This window comes from Solenopsis invicta, chromosome 10 (genome assembly GCF_016802725.1).
Source record: "Solenopsis invicta isolate M01_SB chromosome 10, UNIL_Sinv_3.0, whole genome shotgun sequence".
NCBI classification, from domain to species: Eukaryota; Metazoa; Arthropoda; class Insecta; order Hymenoptera; family Formicidae; genus Solenopsis; species Solenopsis invicta.
Window position 1 is genome coordinate 9598404 of NC_052673.1, and position 24377 is coordinate 9622780.

A 24377-nucleotide genomic window follows, 5' to 3' on the forward strand; every position below is an offset into this window, starting at 1 on the left:
CAAATATGTTTTTTAAGCCTTTAAATGTCCATTTTCATGAAAATTTGAGTTTAAAGGATTAAATAAATGACTTATTGTCAGTATTTTTGGATACAAAAATTCAAACTCATATTTGATTCTTGCCAACAATATCTCAATGATCAGCTCAACAGGATATGCTTTAATATGATTAAAAAAAATTAAAATACCATGTTACGTCGATTTTCGTGTTTAAACGATTACAACGACCTCAAAAACACTTTTTTAAAAATCTGAACAAAAAACAAAATTTACTTTTGCAACATATACTTTCGATTTTCGGTAAAGCACCTAAAAAGAATAGTCAGTTTTTGGACCACCATAATATATATATATATATATATATATATGGGTGGTCCAAAAAACCGACTGTTGTGTGTGTGTGTGTGTGTGTGTGTGTGTATGTATCTGCACGTACGTAAATACATATTTATTTAAAATTTAAATTTTGTACGGATTTATATCTATAATAATAAGAAAGAATGAATAAGCAGCTCTTACAAATTAGCAATTCAATTATTGAAACCCACGACTGAAACAATTTGTATGAAACGTAAACTTATTTCTATTTGCTTTATATGTACATACAATTTTTATGAAATATTTGTGACAACTTTGATGGTTATATATATGTAATGTTGTTGCGATAAAAGTAACTCATTGTTAGTTGCATTGCAAATAAATGCATTCTTATACGCAGTTTGAAATAAATATGGGTAAAAGATGAAATATAAAATTATATATTGTTTTACTTTGGTACGCGTGCGTTATTTATTAGCGTATACTACAAATTCCAATTATTATAGATTCTTTAATGTCGTGTTTGCATTATTTATTTCTATCAAAGTTTCCGAATCAAATAAAGTCTATTTTTATTCTACTTTTTCAAAACTTTATTTATAAGAACATTAAAAAAGATAAATGAAAATAAAATATTTATTTTAATAGTTCACCAAAATAAAATGTTTATTCTGCATAGAATATTTATAAATAAGTAAAAAAAGTATTTTTTAATATCACACATTGTCAGTCAATGTTATTTATTTAGTACAATAATTAATTTGAGAAAGAATTGCACATAATTTATCGACACGCAAGATGGAAGAAGTATGTAACATGTTGAAACGTAAATACAAGTTGTCTAAAAAATACGAGAAAAAAGTTTATTATGATTATTAGTACTCTTATAATCATTAATTTATTTATTCTACAGATTAATTATTTTATAGATTAATTACGATTTTTTCTTGGTTTTTTTTAGATATTAAAATTGAAAGACATAAAATTTTAATTATAAAAACATAATTGATTAATACACCACTCATTATGCAATAATATTTTTATAAATCGTGTAGCATGTAATTAATATTTTGTAACTTTAAGTCTAGAATCTATTAGATGATATTGTGATAAATATAATCGTTAAATTTTAATAAAAAATACTTATTATTATCAAAGTTACTGGATCAAACAGATTTCAATAATACCTTTGTCAAAGAATATAATTCGACATAATTTTTTTTTTATATTTCAGCGCCTCGAGCGCCTTTGTGTCTATGTCTAAGCGGTTCACTTCGTCGGTGTCTCGCACTCAAACGTCACACTTCCGTTTGTTCCCATACAGTTTCAACACCGCGAATCTCATTTGTTTGTCACGACCGCTTTTTAAAAACTGTATTCTTTTTTCTTTCCTTCAGAATATTATTTATACCAATAAATACGTACAGTCATGTTTTAAGTTTATGTTATGGAGCGATTCTCTTCCGCAACCTACGCATCTACAACAACCTTGTCTAACAATAACGAGTTATAAATACGAGTATACTGTTATCTATTAGTAATTAATACGTGAAAAATAGGATTTTATGAAAATGTTCTAAAAAATGTGATTACCATATGCACAATATTTTATTGTTAACCCAACACATTGTTATTAACCCAACACAACGTTAATAATTACAAGAACAAGAGGATTACAAGAAAAATACTTCCAATAAAACTTTATGTGTCTCATTTTTCACGGGCTAGCACTGTAGTCTCCACCACACCAGCTCTTAAAATACATCCTGTTATATTTATTGCCTTCTGTGTGTTGGATCTTGGGCGTTGAGTCTCTACAATGAAAAAAAAGGATTATATGACTAATTTAAAATTTCTTAATATATAATCTCAATATACTTTACTTAAAGATAAATTTTATTAAAGAGAATGTACATGTACATCAATTACCTTTATCTATACATCTAGAAACAACTTCCTTGCAATTTTCCACATTAGCGGGATCAGTGATAATCTTGGAGCATATTTTCACACTTCTTTCTTTTATAACAGCTGGAGCTGGGTTGTCATACTACACAAATATGACTTTATTATTTAATGTTATTTGTCTGCTAAATAGAAAAATTTAATCATTTATAAATTACAACTGTAACACACATTATTTGTGTACTGTTATAGACTACAAAATATTAAAAATTTCATATAATCTTATAGAAAATAATAATTTTCAACTTTCTGTTTAATTGAAATATATAATTATGTTAACTATTTTACTTACTTAATATAGAATAAAAATTAGTTATTTAGAGAAAGAGATAAACTTAATATTTTTATTCGATTATAAATTTTTATTTTGGTATGTTAATTAAAATATATAATCAGAGTATTATTATTAGCAATAATTAATTTTATAATTAAATTTAAAATTAAATTATAGTAAATTATATATTATCTTGCATATTAAGCAATTTTTATATTATATCCATTTTTATATAATTGTTGTTTTTATACAAATACGTACTACGCCACGCTTGGCCATAGCACAATGCTATACATCGACTCTAGCTACCGGATCATCTGCAACATATATTACAATATTGTTAATATAATTTCAAATGCATATGATCTTATGATTGAAATTATACATAATGTTTGCTTAAAATTAATACTTAATATTTAATATTGACCTGGTTGATTTACGTATTTTGGTAATGTTCTTGCACATTCTGTCATATCCTTACGTAGCATTCTTTGTGTTTCAATATCTGCATAAATTATCTGCGTAAACTAACACATCCAAATAGCAAGACTAATTATTAATGTATATAAACACTTTACATATAATTATTTTTTTTTCAAATTGTAAAAGATACGTGATACACAGATGGCACAGTTATTCAGGAAAAATTCACAAACATTTTATTCAAAAGAATTACGTACGAACTTTTTCAAACAAATCATCTAGTATTGAAAATTAGCTCATTTTTTTTAGTTTAAAATGATTCAAAAAGCTGAACTGCTTAAGAATTCATTCTTAATTCTAGATGGACACATGACACCATCTCTTTTTCGCTAGTTAATTGTTTTATAAACGCAATATCTCATTGGCTCCCAGGTCTATATTTTAAAAGATTAAAAATTCCTCAAAATAGCTTTGGGAAATTTTTCGAGTATTTTTAACAGTGTTCTAATATATTCGATAGGGTAGGTGACCGAAATCAGTAGGCGTTTATTTGTAAGGATATAATTTTTCTGTTTGCTTTTAGAGGAATTTGTGACTCAAAAAGTAAAGCTTATCAATCAATATTTGTGTACTTATAGTCCCGTGTGATCGACTCTGCTATTTTGTGGAATTAAAAAAAAAAATATTTTTATACATATTTATTAAAAAAATATGCTTTAATTACATGTTTTATGTTTTTAACGTCATATATTGAAGTAAGCAATCACTCTTATACATGTATTAACATAAGGTGATTACGGATCATTACTTAGGTAGCAGTTTCTGTGCACGCAGAAGTCATTCAACGTTACCAATACGTTTAGATGACTAACAGCTTAGAAATTTCTAAAAAAATATTTCTGAGAAAATATATTTCCGATTATTTTTTTTACTTTCAAGGACATTCTTATTTTATCTAACGTCGAGAAAACCTTTCTTTGCAATATTAAAATAAATACTTTTTTAATCAAATAAGTTTACTGCCCAATTCCAAAAGGATATAAAACGATTTTTTTTACATTATTAAACTCTTCATGAATTGTTATATAAACTCGTTTTTACTGACATTCTCTGTTGTACTCGGCATCACAAAATGAATTATTTTGTGATACTTTTTGAAAAGTAGAAGGAACTCTTTTAGCTGAACTCATTGCAAATCTTTTAAGAATTCTTAAAAGATTTGCAATGAGTCATCTGAATACTTTATTAGTTATAATAAATAATTAAGGATTTTAATATTACAATAAGTATAAAAAAGTCTTAATATAATATGACGTTAATACATAAATAGAAGAAGAACGGTGATTGTGGAATATATATGCGGTGATTCAATATCGTGATGTCTTATATACGTTATGTTGAATTCTACGAGCAACCGTTAAAATTTTTTCGTTTTAGTTTTTACACATTGTAGGATGTTTACTGATCATTGGCATTCGCTGTATATTTATGAAAACTAAATTTTAATTTTGCAGTTAGCAGAACTTTTATAGGTGTAAATTCTGTATGTAATTATAAGAAGAACGTTACATAATAATTTTTTAACTCTAGTCTAACTTAAAGCCATGAATGTAAATTTTTAAAAATATTATTGAATTTAATGTGTTGCAATGTGTGTGTACAAATGTAGCAAATAAAGCATGATATATGTGAGCTATGATTGTAGAATAGTTGTTCGTCACATCCAACTCTCTTGTGACTTTACAATCTCATGCTAGAGATTGTATAATGTTTATTAGAAGCAAAGAAATTATTTTAGAAGTATTGAGTTTTATTTGATAAATTTTTTAAGTAAAAATGTATAGAAAAACATTTTTTTCAAATATAATATATTTTATGAAATGTTCTTAAAATCTTGTTCCATGGTACATATTTGTGTATAAAGTCTATGAATGCTCATTAATTTGTGTTTGTTTTTATAAATAAACGTACTTTTTCATGACATTAGTTAGTATTCCGCCACTCCTTACATTCCATAAAAACGAATTTTCTCCCTTTTTCAGTAAATTGTAAAACGTTTGGGCTATATATCCAATAAACTTTTACCTAAAAAGTGGTTGGTAAAACTCTATGGCGTTGGTTAGAATTGTATTAATATTTACTATACTAATGAAGAAACGAAATAATGTTCCACAATTCTCTCCTTTCTTCGACATGTGCAATGTTCTTATTACAGACAATTATAATTTAACATTTAATATTTTATGATTTAAAATAGTATAATTTCTGTGTACTTACCCCTAGCAGACATGTAGCAAGCACGAAGGACTTCATTCTTCAATATTTTGGTTGTTAGTATATAGAGAAGTTGTATGAGAGACTTTATTCATTTAACATATTGAGAATACTTTGACAGTGTATTTATATTCTGGAAAAGTCGTGATGTGATATCTATCTAAAAATTAAATGTTCAACGGAGTCCACGATTTCCCGTTTTTCTGATAACGAAAAATCCCAGCGTGTCAAAAAAAATCGGTGCAAGATATCTGTTCCTGAGTAACATAATTCTTAAATATATGACCAATAAAGTAACGCAAAAATATAAAAAAAACCTGTTACAATACTTATTTTTACTTTCGCATTGTATATTTTTATCTTTCAAAGGATCACTTGAAAGTGGCCGTCTTAGATTTACGCAAGCTTTTAATATGTTGTATTATATATAAAAATAAGAGACACGTATTTTTTTATACGTGCCCGTTTGCACTTTTAGGGAGCGAAACATCTCTTTGAAAAAAATCGATACTTTTTTTTCGAAGCGTGTATTGTTGAAACTATTAAAGATAGAGAACAATGTTCTAATTGAAAGTTAAATGGTTTGAAGAGTACTTTACCACAGTAATAAGTTTTTTTTTAATTTTTTGTATGCTTTTCTCCACCATTTTTAACTCAGTTCCTACGTTTTTTTTTTTCATGAGCTGTAGCTATGCATAGCAACAAGGAATCACTTCGTTGCTCGCACTTTAAATATTTCCAAAGTGCAAAAACAACCTGAAAATAACAGAAATAATTCAACATATCAGCGTCAGGGAATTCCTTATTGCTTTACAATTCGCACTGCAACCGATTTGAAGAATTGCAATTCTGTTTCTCACAATTGGTAGAACTAAACAATACATTTAATAAATAAAGCCTGCAAACCGAGAAGCGGTAGAGAACAATTAAGACCGTCGTTCGTAATGTAATTTGAGTTACTTGATTTACTACACTCACACGCACGCACGCACGCTCGCACGCACGCACACACGCACAATACGCATCGCACGCATCACGTACGTAAACACAAATTTAATTAAAATCGAAATTTTTTACGAATTCATATTTAATAGGTAAAAAGGAAAAATGATTAAGTTTTTATGTATTGGCAATCCGATTATTAAAACCCACTGCAGCAATTTGTACGATACGTAAACTTATTTCTATTTGTTTTATATGTACATACAATTTTTATGAAATATTTGTGATAATTTTTATGGTTATATATATGTAATGTTGTTGCGATAAAAGTGAATCATTGTTAGTTGCATTGCAAATAAATGCATTCTGATACGCAATTTGAAATAAATATAAGTGAAAGATAAAATATAAAATTTTTTTACTTTAGTACGTTATTTATCAACGTACTCATATACTACATATTCAAATTATTATAGATTCTTTGATGTCATGCATGCTTTATTTATTCGTATATCAAGGTTTCTGAGTAAAGCAAAGTTTACCTTTATTCCACTTTTTCAAAACTTTTTTATAAAAACATCAAACAAATTAAATGAGAATAAAATATTAATTACAATAACTCACCAAAATAAAATGTTTATTCTGCATAGAATATTTATAAATAAGTAAAAAAAGTATTTTTTAATATCATATATTGTCAGTGGATGTTATTTATTAAGTACTATAATTAATTTGAACAAGAATTGCAAATAATTTATCGACACGCAAAAAGGAAAAAGTATATAACATGTTGAAACGTAAATACAAGTTGTCTAAAAAATACGAGAAAAAAGTTCATTATGTATATTAGTACTCTTATAATCATTAATTTATTTATTCTACAGATTAATTATTTTATAGATTAATTACGATTTTTTTTTTGGTTTTTTTTAGATATTAAATTTGAAAGACATAAAATTTTAATTGTAAGAACATACTTGATTAATACACCACTCATTATGCAATAATATTTTTATAAATCGTGTAGTATGTAATTAATATTTTGTAACTTTAAGTCTAGAATCTATTAGATGATATTGTGATAAATATAATCGTTAAATTTTAATAAAAAATACTTATTATTATCAAAGTTATTGGATAAAATAGATTCCAATAATACCTTTGTCAAAGAATATAATTCGACATAATTTTTTTTTTATATTTCAGCGCCTCGAGCGCCTTCGTGTCTATGTCTAAGCGGTTCACTTCGTCGATGTCTCGCACTCAAACGTCACACTTCCGTTTGTTCCCGTACAGTTTCAACCCCGCGAATCTCATTTGTTTGTCACGACCGCTTTTTAAAAACTCTATTCTTTTTTCTCTCCTTTATTATTTATATCAATAAATACAGTCATGTTTTAAGTTTGTGTTTTGGAGCGATTTTCTTCCGCAACCTACGCCTCTACAACAACCTCCTCTAACAATTACGAATTGTAAATACGAGTATACTGTTATCTGTTAGTAATTAATACGTGAAAAGTAGGACTGTATGAAAATGTTCTGAAAAATGTGATTACCATATGCACAATATTTTATTGTTAACCCAACACATTGTTATTAACCCAACACAACGTTAATAATTACAAGAAAAATACTTCCAATAAAACTTTATGTGTCTCATTTTTCACGGGCTAGCACTGTAGTCTCCACCACACCAGCTCTTAAAATACATCCTGTTATATTTATTGCCTTCTGTCTGTTGGATCTTGGGCGTTGAGTCTCTACAATGAAAAAAAAGGATTATATGACTAATTTAAAATTTCTTAATATATAATCTCAATATACTTTACTTAAAGATAAATTTTATTAAGGAGAATGTACATGTACATCAATTACCTCTATCTACACATCTAGAAACAACTTTTTTGCAATTTTCCACATCAGCGGGATCAGTGATAATCTTGGGGCACACTTTCAAATTTTTTTTTTTTACAACAGCTGGAGCTGGGTTGTCATACTACACAAATATGACTTTATTATTTAATGTTATTTGTCTGCTAAATAGAAAAATTTAAATATTTATAAGTTACAACTATAACACACATTATTTGTGTACAAAAGAGACTACAAAATATTAAAAATTTCATATAATCTTATAGAAAATAACAATTTTCAACTTTCTGTTTAATAGAAATATATAATTATGTTAACTATTTTACTTATTTAATATAGAATAAAAATTAGTCATTTAGAGAAAGAGATAAACTTAATATTTTTATTCGATTATAAATTTTTATTTTGGTATGTTAATTAAAATATATAATCAAAGAGTGTTATTATTAGCAATAATTAGATTTTATAATTAAATTTAAAATTAGATTTTAGTAAATTATATATTATCTTGCATATCAAGCAATTTTTATATTATATCTATTTTTATATAATTGTTGTTTTTATACAAATACGTACTACGCCACGCTTGGACATAGCACAATGCCATACATCGACTCTAGCTAACGGATCATCTGCAACATATATTACAATATTGTTAATATAATTTCAAATGCATATGATCTTTTGATTGAAATTATACATAATATTTGCTTGAAATTAATACTTAATATTTAATATTGACCTGGTTGATTTACGCATTTTGGTAATGTTCTTGCACATTCTGCAATATCTCTACGTAGCACTCTTTGTGCTTCAATATCTGCATAAATTATCTGCACAAACTAACACATCCAAATAGCAAGATTAATTATTATTGTATATAAACACTTTACATATAATTATTTGTTTTTCAAATTGTAAAAGATACGTGATACCCAGATGGCACAGTTATTCAGGAAAAATTCACAAACATTTTATTCAAACAAATTACGTACGAACTTTTCAAACAAATCATCTAGTATTGAAAATTAGCTCATCTTTTTTAGTTTAAAATGATTCAAAAAGCTGAACTGCTTAAGAATTTATTCTTAATTCTAGATGGACACATGACCCCATCTCTTTTTCGCTAGTTAATTGTTTTATAAACGCAATATCTCATTGGCTCCCAGGTCTATATTTTAAAAGTTTAAATATTCCTCAAAATAGCTTTGTGAAATTTTTCGAGTATTTTTAACAGTGTTCTAATATATTCGATAGGGTAAGTGACCGAAACCAGTAGGCGTTTATTTATAAGGATATAATTTTTCTGTTTGCTTTTAGAGGAATTTGTGACTCAAAAAGTAAAGCTTATCAATCAATATTTGTGTACTTATAGTCCCGTGTGATCGTCTCTGCTATTTTGTGGAATTAAAAAAAAATATATTTTTATACATATTTATTAAAAAATATGCTTTAATTATAAAATCAAACGAACTCACCGAGTGAAGTTCGATTTGAATTATGCTTGTGGTTTTGTCCGTATGGACAATTATACTATAGTAGTGTTCCTGCTATACTTTGTCACCAACAGTTTAGAATGGGCGCCGAAAAACGAAAGGTGGCGCCCTTGATCGGATACTTACGCCTTCAGTCTCCTACGGTTCTATTCCGTTCCGCCATATCATTTGTTCAGAGAATAAAGCAAATCGTCTAAATAAATTTTAAGATTGGGTGGGAAAATTCTATTATGGGAGGGAAAAAGGTCCATACGGACAAAACCACAAGCATAATTCAAATCGAACTTCACTCGGTGAGTTCGTTTGATTTTATAATTATGCTCTGTGGTTTTGTCCGTATGGACAATTATACTGTAGATGTTTAGAAGGCGATTTGCGTTTTGAAAAAAAAGAAGAAAACTAGATTCTTCTCGTTAGTTTTTCTGTTTAGTGAACATCTTAATACAAAAGAATGTATCTTGTCGATATTTCTTGTCAGTAACTTAATTACATTACACGTTTATGCGTTACTAAAACCTAGATTAACAAGTAACGGAATAGAAAGAGAGGACAAACGCTTTTCGCAGGTTCTAAAATAGCTTCAAGTACTCCTGCTCTTATCTATAAAGTCTTATCTATAAGGTGTGAAAGTTTTATCTATGAATCTTTCAAATTCAGTAAGACCTATGAATATTTAATGCTGTATGACGGAAATGCTGAATTCTTCCGGATTTATAATTGAACGGTTATAAAAACGCGCGAAAATTTGGGATGACCTCGACCAACCTGCAGCCCGTTTTATTAAAACTAAAGTTACTCTTTCTTGGGCTGCCCGAGAAGTTGAAGCGTGGCGCGTACTGTGTGATGCGAAAAAATCGGTCCTAACTCCACAGTCTTCTAGGCTCGAACGTAACCAGCGACTAATTGTCTGTTGACCAACGGCCCTTCAAATGGAGAGAACGAGAAGGACGGTTGTGAACGACCTGGGGCGGATGTTTTAATGCGCCCTGGTACTTTGATAACAAGTTTATCCCCCATAAAAATTTGAGATAGTTTAAAAGACGCAAGCGTCTGTACACGTTGACCGGTGTCCACGGCGAGGAGTAAGATCAATTTCTTTGTAATAACATCAAGCGAAAACGAATCATAAGGGAGCCAGGTGGCGAGTTTAGCTAGTACTGGAGCCGGATCCCAAATAAGGTCATAACGAGGGCGAGGAGGTTTCAGGACTCCTACTCCTTTACAAAAGCGTTTTATTAACGCGTGATTTCCTATCTCGTTATGCGTAATAAGAGAAATAGCGCTACGCATGGTGTTAATTGTTGAGTATGAGTTTGGTTGTTGCAGCTCTTGAGCTAAAAACTCTAAAAATTGAGCAGGGCTTGGTGCGAAAGAAGAAATCGAAATGGATTGGCAATAAAACCACCAGTCTTTCAAAGGCTTAGAGTATTGCCTAACTGTTGAAGTAGATAATGAAGCTAACATAGCCTCCAGAGCCCTCTGCGGAACTTCTCTATTTTGAAAGGCTAGCCGGATAAGCTCCCTGCCGCCAGGAGAAGAGTTCTCCATGCAGGGTGGTGGTCTCTGAAAGGAAAAGAGAGCAAATCGTAGGATGGCGAGAATATTATGGGCTCTCTGGTTAGAAGACGGCAAAACAAGGGGAACCAGGCTAGTGAAGGCCACCAGGGCACTACCACAACACCCTTCGCCTTATCGTTTATAATTTTCCGAAGGACTCGAGGTATTAAAATGAAGGGAGGAAATGCAAAAAAATCTTACACCTGACCAAGAAAATGTAAATGCATCTACTCCTATAGAGCCCGGATCTGAGAACCAAGATACGTAAATTGCACATTTTGCATTAATAATTGAAGCAAATAGATCTATGTCAAAAGGGCTAAATTGTGACCGAATCATCGAAAAGGCGGCTTGTGATAAGGACCACTCAGTATCTAGACTCACTATTCTAGATTCTCGATCAGCGATAGAGTTATCGATTGAGGCAATATAAGATGCAAATAACAAAATATTACGCTTTTCGCACCATGACCAGATTTGTTTTGCTAAGGCTGATAGATGCGGGTACTGAATAGAACCAAAACGCTTGATGTATGATATCGCTGTCGTGTTATCTATGCGGAGAAGGATGTTGCAATTAGAAAGATCCTCTGCAAAACATTTCAAACCATAAAAAGCAACTTTTAGTTCAAGGAAGTTTATATGGACGGATTTCTGAAAATATTTCTCGAACTGCTGTATTTGAACGGATAAAATAAGCCTGATTATGATCAGACAAGATCTTAATCCACCATTGGAACTCTTTAGCCAAGTGGAGAGAAATTTTCATTTTGCCATATAATTACCATTTTCATCCCTTAGTGCTAGAAATTTTTCTCTCTCGAATTCTTTAGTATACAGGAGTCCGTACTGCACCGCCGGACATATTGAAATTAGCGAGCCGATCATGCTTGCAAAATCTTTAAATCGGCATTTAGATTTTCTTGAGAAAACGGAGATCATTTTAAGATGAGCTGAGCGTCTTTTGGGGGGAATCGCAATCGACTACACCACGGAATTAAAAATAAACTCCAAGTATTTGCAGGATTATGCAGGGATAAGTTGCAATTTCGAAAAATTAATAAGGAAACCTAAAGACGAAAGCAAGTTCATGGAAGCGTTTAGATTTTCCAAGCAGTCCTCCCGCGAGGACTCGAAAAGCAGAAAATCAGATAGACAACCGAGCAAAATCCTTCATTCCGCAATCGGGCCAATACTGGTTTCAAAATTTTGGTGAATATATATGGTGCTGTGGAGAGCCCAAAAGGCAAGGCTGCGAACTCATACGTGACGCTACGCCACTGAAAACGGAGAAAACGGCGACTTCTGGGAGAGATTGGGACGAGTAAGTAAGCATCTTCCAAATCTATAGTCGCCATCCATGAATCCTGGACCATCAATTGAATCACCATGCGCCAATCCTCTAACTGAAAATGAGGGGGAGATAAAAAATAATTCAAATCTTTTAAATTCAAGATAAAACGCATTCCACCCGATGTCTTTTCTATGAGAAAGAATTGTGATAAAAATTGATCCGCAGAGGGTGAAGTGGCTGTTATAGAAACCTTCGAAAGTAGGAGCAGAATTTCTTTATCGCAGGCCTCGGCCATGGCTGTAGAGAAATTCGGCTCTTGTAAACGATTACGGAGGGCGGGGATGAGGAGAAGGGTATTTCATAGCCTCGAATAGCTTTTAATACCTCTGGATCCCGCGTTACCTTTTTCCACTGCAATATATATTTTGAGAGTCTACCAGCCGTTCTTACTTCTTCTAACGGTGAGATCGTGTCCGGGAGCGAGATCGGTGGCGAGTGCTGCGGGATCGGTCCGACTTCGTTCTGGCCACTGTGCTGCGAACCGTGGGTGCTTGTTTCGACACAGGGGCTTTGCGGTTTCCCTTATAGGTTAGGAGCTCCTTTGTTGGCTGTTGTTGACTAAGTTGATAGCCTGTTTTAGTCAATGCACTAGATCCTGAAGAAAACCTCGATAGGTCCTTGCCTGCTTTTTCACAAGCTTGGGCTGACTTCAAACCTTCTGCAAAAGTCGAGCCAAAGAGCCATTCGTCAACTGCGGATTGATCGGCTGCTGACTTCCCTACAAATGTCAGATATGGCTTGATGACTGATTGTCTAGCTAGGGACAGCCTATACTGGTGGTCCGCCAGTAGGTGGATGTCATCCGCCAATTTTGCAATAGCAGATTTTACATTCGGCTGCAAAGGTCGGCCTTGATAGGCTTTCAAGATATTTGAAATTCCTGAGCCGAAAACGTTGAGGCAAGCGCCTACCTGTAACTGAGTTTTACATTAGTATTCGTCCCGCTTTAAGACGCTATGATGTTTTGACAACGCCGACCTTATTTCGTTGTTTAACTTAGGGGGTGCGATATCTGCTAAACTTCCTTTAATTTCGAATTTTGAGAGCAGATTTGTACGCAGCTCTTCTTTCAGACCTGAGCGAACTTCACCTTTAGTAAATTTGAAAACCGTAGAGTCCCAGGGAGACTCATTTGAAACTGGATGCTCTCCGAACAATTCGTTTATCAAAGAAGCGTCATTTTCTTTATCTATATCTAGCGAGCTCGCAATAATTACCTCTGGGTCGAAGCAAACTGTCGGTGGACACCGTTGGTCCGAAAAAAGAAAGAAGCATGGACAGATAAGGCAATCGGTTATGTTCCTTCTTTGCCGTAACGAAGGAACATACCTGGTTCGCCGCCCCGGTTCTGAAGAACCGTCTGCCTATCTGCCTGCCCGTTAACCTCTGTATGAGAGATTTGTAGCTCTTCCAACAGGGAAGGATCAGTGTCCTCGGCCATGACGTGTCCTGTTACTATGTCCTTCGCAACAATGTTTCCCGGTACGATGTCCTCTGGTACGACGTCCTGGATATGACCCAAAGCGTCTATTTCAGGAATCCTCGGAGTGGTGTACTCTTTCATAAAAACGAGGATCTCCCTGAGTGCCGAAGTCAACTCATCACGTTGAGATGAGGGGGCAGGGGAGTCCCCGCATGAGGCGCGTGAGTTAACCTCTATTAAGGATGCGTCGAGATCTGTCAGATAGACGGGATCTCTCGATGAATTTCTTGAATCTCGTTTCCCTGATCGTCTCACAGAACAATAACGATGCCTATGCTTATGTTTAGACATATTGAGAACAATAATTCACTGCAAAATAATCTAATAGAGAAACGAACTAACTGTTGGTTGCGTGCAACAGAAAAACAATGATATGGCGGAACGGAATAGAACCGTAGGAGACTGAAGGCGCGAGTATCCGATCAAGGGCGCCACCTTTCGTTTTTCGGCGCCTATTCTAAACTGTTGGTGATAAAGTGTAGCAGGAACACTACTACAGTATAATTGTCCATACGGACAAAACCACAGAGCATAATTACATGTTTTATGTTTATAACGTCATATATTGAAGTAAGCAATCACTCTTATACATGTATTAACATAAGGTGATTACGGATCATTACTTAGGTAGCAGTTTCTGTGCACGCAGAAGTCATGCAACGTTACCAATACGTTTAGATGACCAACAGCTTAGAAATTTCTAAAAAAATATTTCTGAGAAAATATATTTCCGATTATTTTTTTTACTTTCAAGGACATTCTTATTTTATCTAACGTCGAGAAAACCCTTCTTTGCAATATTAAAATAAATACTTTTTTAATCAAATAAGTTTACTGCCCAATTCCAAAAGGATATAAAACAATTTTTTTTACATTATTAAACTTTTCATGAATTGTTATATAAATTCGTTTTTACTGACATTCTCTGTTGTACTCGGCATAACAAAATAAATTATTTTGTGATACTTTTTGAAAAGTAGAAGGAACTCTTTTAGCTGAACTCATTGCAAATCTTTTAAGAATTCTTATGTCATCTGAATACTTTATTAGCTATAATAAATAATTAAGGATTTTAATATTACAATAAGTATAAAAAATTCTTAATATAATATGACGTTAATACATAAATAGAAGAAGAACGGTGATTGTGGAAGATATATGCGGTGATTCAATATCGTGATGTCTTATATACGTCATGTTCAATTCTACGAGCAACCGTTAAAATTTTTTCTTTATAGTCTTTACACATTGTAGGATGTTTACTGACCATTGGCATTCGCTGTATGTTTATGAAAACTAAATTTTAATTTTGCAGTTAGCAGAACTTTTTACAGGTGTAAATTTCTCTACATAATTTTAAGAAAAATGTTACATAATAATTTTTAACTCTAGTCTAACTTAAAGGCCATGAATGTATTTTTAAAAATATTATTGAATTTAATGCGTTGCAATGTGCGTGTACAAATGTAGCAAATAAAATCATGGTATATGTAAGCTATGATTGTAGAATATAGTTGTTCGTCACATTCAACTCTCTTGTGACTTTACAATCTCATGGTAGAGACTGTATAATGTTTATTAGAAGCAAAGAAATTATTTTAGAAGTATTGAGTTTTATTTGATAGATTTTTTAAATAAAAATGTATAAAAAAACATTTTCTTTTAAATAAAATATATTGTATGAAATGTTCTTAAAATTTTGTTCTATGGTACATATTTATGTGTAAAGTCTATGAATGCTCATTAATTTGTGTTTGTTTTTATAAATAAACATACTTTTTCATGATATTAGTTAGTATTCCGCGACTCCTTACATTCCATAAAAACGCATTTTCCCCCTTTTTCAGTAAATTGTAAAACGTTTGGGCTATATATCCAATAAACTTTTACCTAAAAAGTGGTTGGTAAAACTCTATGGCGTTGGTTAGAATTGTATTAATATTTACTATACTAATGAAGAAACGAAATAATGTTCCACAATTCTCTCCTTTCTTCGACATGTGCAATGTTCTTATTACAGACAATTATAATTTAACATTTAATATTTTATAATTTAAAAAAGTATAATTTCTACTTATACCTAGCAGACATGTAGCAAGCACGAAGGACTTCATTCTTCAATATTTTGGTTGTTAGTATATAAAGAAGTTGTATGAGAGACTTCATTCACTTAATATATTGAGAATACTTTGACAGTGTATTTATATTCTGGAAAAGTCGTGATGTGGTATCTATCTAAAAATGAAATGTTCAACGGAGTCCACGATTTCACGTTTTTCTGATAACGAAAAATCCCAGCGTGTCAAAAAAAAATCGGTGATGCAAGATATCTGTTCCTGAGTAACATAATTCTTAAATATACGACCAATAAAGTAACGCAAAATTATAAAAAAAAACCTGTTACCATACTTATTTTTACTTTCGCATTGTATATTTTTATCTTACAAAGGATTCCTTGAAAGTGGTCGTCTTAGATTTAAGCAAGCTTTTAATATGTTGTGGTATATATAAAAATAAGAGACACGTATTTTTTTATACGTGCCCGTTTGCACTTTTAGGGAGCGGAACATCTCTTTGAAAAAAATCGATACTTTTTTTTCGAAGCGTGTATTGTTGAAACTATTAAAGATAGAGAACAATGTTCTAATTGAAAGTCAAATGGCTTGAAGAGTACTTTACAAAAGTAATAAGTTTTTTTTTTAATTTTTTGTATGCTTTTCTCCACCATTTTTAACTCCGTTCCTACGTTTCTTTTTTCATGAGCTGTAGCTATGCAACAAGTAATCACTTCGTTGCTCACACTTTAAATATTTCCAAAGTGCAAAAACAACCTGAAAATAACAGAAATAATTCAACATACTATCAGGGTCAGGGAATTCCTTATTGCTTTACAATTCACACTGCAACCGATTTGAAGAATTGCAATTCTGTTTCTCACAATTGGTCGAACTAAACAATACATTTAATAAATAAAGCCTGCAAACCGAGAAGTAGTAGAGAACAATTAAGACCGTCGTTTGTAATGTAATTTGAGTACTTGATTTACTACACTCTCACACACACACACACGCTCGCACGCATGCTCGCACGCACGCACGGACGCACAATATGTATCTGCACGTACGTAAACACAAATTTAATTAACGAATTTTACGAATTCATATTTAATAGTTAAAAGGGAAAAATGAATAAGCAGTTTTTACGCATTGGCAATCCGATTATTAAAACCCACAGCATCAATTTGTGCGATACGTAAACTTATTTCTATTTGTTTTATATGTACATACAATTTTTATGAAATATTTGTGATAACTTTTATGGTTATATATATGTAATGTTGTTGCGATAAAAGTGAATCATTGTTAGTTGCATTGCAAATAAATGCATTCTGATACGCAATTTGAAATAAATATAGGTGAAAAATAAAATATAAAATTTTTTTACCTTAGTACGTTATTTATCAGCGTATACTACATATTCAAATTATTATAGATTCTTCGATGTTATGCGTGCATTATTTATTCGTATATCAAGGTTTCTGAATAAAGCAAAGTCTACCTTTATTCCACTTTTTCAAAACTTTTTTTATAAGAACATCAAACAAATTAAATGAGTATAAAATATTAATTATAATAACTCACCAAAATAAAATGTTTATTCTGCATAGAATATTTATAAATAAGTAAAAAAAGTATTTTTTAATATCACATATCGTCAGTCGATGTTATTTATTAAGTACAATAATTAATTTGAGCAAGGATTGCAAATAATTTATCGACACGCAAAATGGAAGAAGTATATAACATGTTGAAATGTAAATACAAGTTGTCTAAAAAATACGAGAAAAAGTTTATTATGTATATTAGTACTCTTATAATCATTAATTTACTTATTCTACAGATCATTTTATAGATTAATTACGAATTTTTCTTGGTTTTTTTAGATATTAAAATTGAAAGACATAAAATTTTAATTATAAGAACATACTTGATTAATATACCACTCATTATACAATCATATATTTATAAATCGTGTACTAAGTAATTAACATTTTGTCTTTAAGTCTAGAATCTATTAGATGATATTGTGATAAATATAATCGTTATATTTTAATAAAAAATACTTATTATTATCAAAGTTACGAGATAAAACAGATATCAATAATACCATAGATATCTACGAATAATACCTTTGTCAAAGAACATAATTCGACATAATTTTTTTTTTTTATTTCAGCGTCTCGAGCGCCTTTGTGCCTGTGTCTAAGCGGCTCACTTCGTCGGTGTCTCGCACTCAAACGTCACACTTCCGTTTGTTCCCGTACAGCTTCAACCCCGCGAATCTCATTTGTTTGTCATGACCGCTTTTAAAAACTGTATTCTTTTTTCTCTCCTTTAGAATATTATTTATATCAATAAATACAGTCATGTTTTAAGTTTGTGTTACGGAGCGATTCTCTTCCGCAACTTACGCTTCTACAACAACCTTCTCTAACAATAACGAGTTATAAGTACGAGTATACTGTTATCTGTTAGCAATTAATACGTGAAAAGTAGGATTTTATGAAAATGTTCTGAAAAATGTGATTATTATATGCACAATATTTTATTGTTAACCCAACACATTGTTATTAACCCAACACAACGTTAATAATTACAAGAACAAGAGGATTACAAGAAAAATACTTCTAATGAATCTTTATGTGTCTCATTTTTTACGGGCTAGCACTGTAGTCTCCGCCACACCAGCTCTTAAAGCACATCCTATTATATTTACTGCTTTCTGTCTGTTGGATTTTGGGCCTTGAGTCTCTACAATGAAAAAAAAGGATTATATGACTAATTTAAAATTTCTTAATATATAATCTCAATATGCTTTTCTTAAACATAAAGTTTATTAAAGAGAATGTATATGTACATCAATTACCTCTATCTACACATCTAGAAGCAACTTTCTTGCAATTTTCCACATTAGCGGGATCAGTGATAATCTTGGTGCACATTTTCATACTTCTTTCTTTTATAACAGCTGGATCTGGGTTGTCATACTACACAAATATGACTTTATTATTTAATGTTATTTGAGTGCTAAATAGAAAAATTTAAACATTTATAAGTTACAACTGTAACACACATTATTTGTGTACTGTTATAGACTACAAAATATTAAAAATTTCCTATAATCTTATAGAAAGTAATAATTTTCAACTTTCTGTTTAATTGAAATATATAATTATGTTAACTATTTTACTTACTTAATATAGAATAAAAATTGGTTATTTAGAGAAAGAGATAGACTTAATATTTTTATTCGATTATAAATTTTTATTTTGGTATGTTGATTAAAATATATAATCAAAGAGTGTTATTATTAGCAATGATTAGATTTTATAACTAAATTTAAAAATAGATTTTAGTAAATTATATATTATCTTGCATATCAAGCAATTTTTATATTATATCTATTTTTATATAATTGTTGTTTTTATACAAATACGTACTACGCCACGTTTGGCCATAGCACAATGCCATACATCGACTCTAGCTAATGGATCATCTGCAACATATATTACAATATTGTTAATATAATTTCAAATGCATATGATCTTATGATTGAAATTATACATAATATTTACTTAAATTTAATACTTAATATTTAATACTGACCTGGTTGATTTCCGCATTTTGGTAGTGTTCTTAGACATTCTGCTACATCCTTACGTATAATTTTTAGTTCTTTGTTATCTGCGTAAATTATCTGCGCAAACTAACACATCCAAATAGCAAGATTAATTATTATTATATATAAACACTTTACATATAATTATTATTTTTTCAAATTGTGAAAGATACGTGATACACAGATGGCACAGTTATTCAGGAAAAATTCACAAACATTTTATTCAAAAGAATTACGTACAAACTTTTTTAAACAAATCATCTAGTATTGAAAATTAGCTCATTTTTTTATTATAGTTTAAAATGATTCAAAAAGCTGAACTGCTTAAGAATTCATTCTTAATTCTAGATGGACACATGACACCATCTCTTTTTCGCTAGCAAATTGTTTTATAAACACAATATCTTATTGGCTCCCAGGTCTATATTTTAAAAGTTTAAAAATTCCTCAAAATAGCTCTGGGAAATTTTTCGAGTATTTTTAACAGTGTTCTAATATATTCGATAGGGTAGGTGACCGAAACCAGTAGGCGTTTATTTGTAAGGATATAATTTTTCTGTTTGCTTTTAGAAGAATTTGTGACTAAAAAGTAAAGCTTATCAATTGATATTTGTGTTCTTATAGTCCCGTGTGATCGACTCTGCTATTTTGTGGAATTAAAAAAATAATTATAATATATCTTTATACATATTTATTAAAAAATATGCTTTCATTACATGTTTTATGTTTTCAACATCATATATTGAAGTAAGCAATCACTCTTATACATGTGTTAACATAAGGTGTTTACGGATCATTACTTAGGTAGCAGTTTCTGTGCACGCAGAAGTCATGCAACGTTAGCAATACGTTTGGATGACTAACAGCTTAGAAATTTCTAAAAAAATATTTCTGAGAAAATATAATTTCGAACATTTTTTACTTTAAAGGACATTTATATTTTATCTAACGTTGAGAAAACTTTTCTTTGCAATATTAAAATAAATACTTTTTTAATAAAATAAGTTTACTGCTCAATTCCAAAGAGATATAAAATGATTTTTTTTTACATTATTAAACTTTTCATGAATTGTTATATAAACTCGTTTTTACTGACATTCTCTGTTGTACTTGGCATCACAAATTAATTATTTTGTGATACTTTCTGAAAAGTAGAAGGAAATCTTTTAGCTAAGCCCATTGTAAATCTTTCAGGAATTCTTATGTGATCTAAATACTTTATTAGCTATAATAAATAATTAATAATTTTAAAATTACAATAAGTATAAAAAAATTTTAATATAATATGACGTTAATACATAAATAGAAGAAGAACGGTGATTGTGGAAGATATATGCGATGATTCAATATCCTGATGTCTTATATACGTCACGTTCAATTCTACGAGCAACCGTTAAAATTTTTTCTTTATAGTCTTTACACATTGTAGGATGTTTACTGACCATTGGCATTCGCTGTATATTTATGAAAACTAAATTTTAATTTTGCAGTTAGCAGAACATTTTACAGGTGTAAATTTCTCTACATAATCTTAAGAAGAATGTTACATAATAATTTTTAACTCTAGTCTGACTTAAAGGCCATGAATGTATTTTAAAAAATATTATTGAATTTAATGTGTTGCAATGTACGTGTACAAATGTAGCAAATAAAATCATGGCATATGTGAGCTATGATTGTAGAATATAGTTGTTCGTTACATTCAACTCTCTTGTGACTTTACAATATCATGGTAGAGTGTTTATTAGAAGCAAAGAAATTATTTTAGAAGTATTGAGTTTTATTTGATAGATTTTTTAAATAAAAATGTATAAAAAACCATTTTCTTTTAAATAAAATATATTGTATGAAATGTTCTTAAAATCTTGTTCCATGGTACAGATTTGTGTGCAAAATCTATGAAAGTTTATTAATTTGTGTTTGTTTTTATAAATAAAAGTACTTTTTCATGATATTAGTTAGTATTTCGCCATTTCCTACATTTCATAAAAACGCATTCTTTCCTTTTTTCAATAAATTGTAAAATGTTTGGGCTATATATCCAATAAACTTCTACCTAAAAAGTGGTTGGTAAAACTCTATGGCGTTGGTTAGAATTGTGTTAATACTTACTAAGCTAATGAAAAAAAACGAAATAATGTTCCACAATTCTCTCCTTTCTTCGACATATACAATATTTTTATTACAGACAATTATAATTTGACATTTAATATTTTATGATTTAAAATAGTATAATTTCTGTGTACTTACACCTAGCAGACATGTAGCAAGCACGAAGGACTTCATTCTTCAATATTTTGGTTGTTAGTATATAGAGAAGTTGTATGAGAGACTTTATTCATTTAACATATTGAGAATACTTTGACAGTGTATTTATATTCTGGAAAAGTCGTCGTATCTATCTAAAAAATTAAATGTTCAACGGAGTCCACGATTTCCCGTTTTTCTGATAACAAAAAATCCCCGCCGTGTCAAAAAAAAAATTGGTGACGCAAGGTATCTGTTCCTGAGTAACATAATTCTTAAATATACGACCAATAAAGTAACGCAAAAATATAAAAAAAAACCTGTTACAATACTTATTTTTACTTCGGCATTGTATATTTTTATCTTACAAAGGATCACTTGGAAGTGGTCGTCTTAGATTTACGCAAGCTTTTAATATGTTGTAGTATATATAAAAATAAGAAACACTTATTTTTTTATACGTGCCCGTTTGCACTTTTAGGGAGTGAAACATCCCTTTGAAAAAAATCGATACTATTTTTTCGAAGCGTGTATTGTTGAAACTATAAAAAATAGAGAACAATGTTCTAATTAAAAGTTAAATGGTTTGAAGAGTACTTTACAACAGTAATAAACTTTTTTTTATTTTTTTGTATGCTTTTCTCCACCATTTTTAACTCCGTTCCTACGTTTTTTTTTTTCATAAGCTGTAGCTATGCATAGCAACAAGGAATCACTTCGTTGCTCGCACTTTAAATATTTCCAAAGTGCAAAAACAACCTGAAAATAACAGAAATAATTCAACATACTATTAGCGTCAGGAAATTCCTTATTGCTTTACAATTCGCACTGCAACCGATTTGAAGAATTGCAATTCTGTTTCTCACAATTGGTCGAACTAAACAATACATTTAATAAATAAAGCCTTCAAACCGAGAAGCGGTAGAGAACAATTAAGACCGTCGTTCGTAATGTAATTTGAGTACTTGATTTACTACACTCACACGCATGCACGCAAGCACGCACGCTCGCACGCACGCACGCACGCACAATATGTATCTTCACGTACGTTAACACAAATTTAATTAAAATCGAAATTTTTTACGAATTCATATCTAATGGGTAAAAAGAAAAAATGAATAAGCAGTTTTTACGCATTGACAATCCGATTATTAAAACCCACTGTATCAATTTGTACGATACGTAAACTTATTTCTATTTGTTTTATATGTATATCCAATTTTCATGAAATATTTGTGATAACTTTTATGGTTATATATATATGTAATGTTGTTGCGATAAAAGTTACTCATTGTTAGTTACATTGCAAGTAGAAGCATTCTGATACGCAATTTGAAATAAATATGGGTGAAAGATAAAATATAAAATTTTTTTACTTTAGTACGTTACTTATCAGCGTATACTACATATTCAAATTATTATAGATCCTTGATGTCATGCGTGCATTATTTATTCGTATATCAAGGTTTCTGAGTTAAGCAAAGTCTACCTTTATTCCACTTTTTCAAAACTTTATTTATAAGAACATCAAACAAATTAAATAAGAATAAAATATTAATTATAATAACTCACCAAAATAAAATGTTTATTCTGCATAGAATATTTATAAATAAATGACAGTATTTTTTAATATCACACATTGTCAGTCGATGTTATTTATTTAGTACAATAATTAATTTGAGCAAAAATTGCACATAATTTATCGACACGCAAGACGGAAGTAGTATGTAATATGTTAAAATGTAAATACAAGTTGTCTAATAAATACGAGAAAAAAGTTTATTATTTATATTAGTACTCTTATAATCATTAAGTTATTTATTCTACAGATTAATTATTTTATAGATTAATTTACTATTTTTGGTTTTTTAGATATTAAAGTTTAAAAACATAAAATTTTAATTATAAGAACATACTTGATTAATGCACCACTTAGTATGCAATAATATTTTTATAAATCGTGTGTAATAAATATTTCATAACTTTAAGTATAGAATCTATTAGATGATAATTTGATAAATATAATCGTTAAATTTTAATAAAAAATACTTATTATTATCAAAGTTACTAGATAAAACAGATATCAATAATACCATAGAATGGTACTATGAATAATACCCTTATCAAAGGTATTATTCATAGTACCATTCTATATACATCTATGAATAATACCTTTGTCAAAGAATATAATTCGACATAATTTCTTTTTTATATTTCAGCGCCTCGAGCGCCTTTGTGTCTGTGTCTAAGCGGCTCACTTCGTCGGTGTCTCGCACTCAAACGTCACACTTCCGTTTGTTCCCGTACAGCTTCAACCCGGCGAATCTCATTTGTTTGTCACAACCGCTTTTTAAAAACTGTATTCTTTTTTCTCTTCTTTAGAATATTATTTACATCAATAAATACAGTCATGTTTTAAGTTTGTGTTATGGAGCAATTCTCTTCCGCAACCTGCGCTTCTACAACAACCTTCTCTAACAATAACGAGTTATA

The 24377-nt window shown here is 30.1% G+C and overlaps 2 protein-coding genes across 10 annotated transcripts; both read right to left on the reverse strand.

Annotated features, from left to right (window-relative positions):
• Nucleotides 1-1904: 1904 nt before the first annotated feature.
• On the reverse strand, nt 1905-5364 carry LOC105193315 (venom allergen 2-like). Of its 2 annotated transcripts, none has more exons than XM_026135475.2 (4): nt 5258-5364; nt 2819-2874; nt 2248-2368; nt 1905-2132 (listed from the first exon to the last, which is right to left on the reverse strand). In XM_026135475.2, the coding sequence occupies exons 2-4, from the start codon at nt 2834-2836 to the stop codon at nt 2029-2031; spliced, it is 243 nt and encodes an 80-aa protein (XP_025991260.1). In that variant the 5' UTR covers nt 2837-2874; nt 5258-5364; the 3' UTR covers nt 1905-2028. The 2 variants fall into 2 exon arrangements, with proteins under 2 accessions (XP_025991260.1, XP_039310131.1); XM_039454197.1 differs by lacking the exon at nt 5258-5364 and adding an exon at nt 2985-3067.
• A 2379-nt stretch (nt 5365-7743) lies between these two features.
• LOC105205300 (venom allergen 2) lies at nt 7744-22045 on the reverse strand. Of its 8 annotated transcripts, none has more exons than XM_039454196.1 (5): nt 21888-22025; nt 8811-8910; nt 8645-8700; nt 8072-8192; nt 7744-7956 (listed from the first exon to the last, which is right to left on the reverse strand). In XM_039454196.1, the coding sequence occupies exons 1-5, from the start codon at nt 21921-21923 to the stop codon at nt 7853-7855; spliced, it is 417 nt and encodes a 138-aa protein (XP_039310130.1). In that variant the 5' UTR covers nt 21924-22025; the 3' UTR covers nt 7744-7852. The 8 variants fall into 8 exon arrangements, 3 of the variants coding, with proteins under 3 accessions (XP_039310130.1, XP_025991263.2, XP_039310129.1); XM_026135478.2 differs by lacking the exon at nt 21888-22025 and adding an exon at nt 16037-16148; XR_005575667.1 differs by lacking the exons at nt 7744-7956; nt 8811-8910; nt 21888-22025 and adding exons at nt 12866-13550; nt 13693-13709; nt 13805-16030 and having other exon boundaries at nt 8163-8192.
• Nucleotides 22046-24377: the final 2332 nt, after the last annotated feature.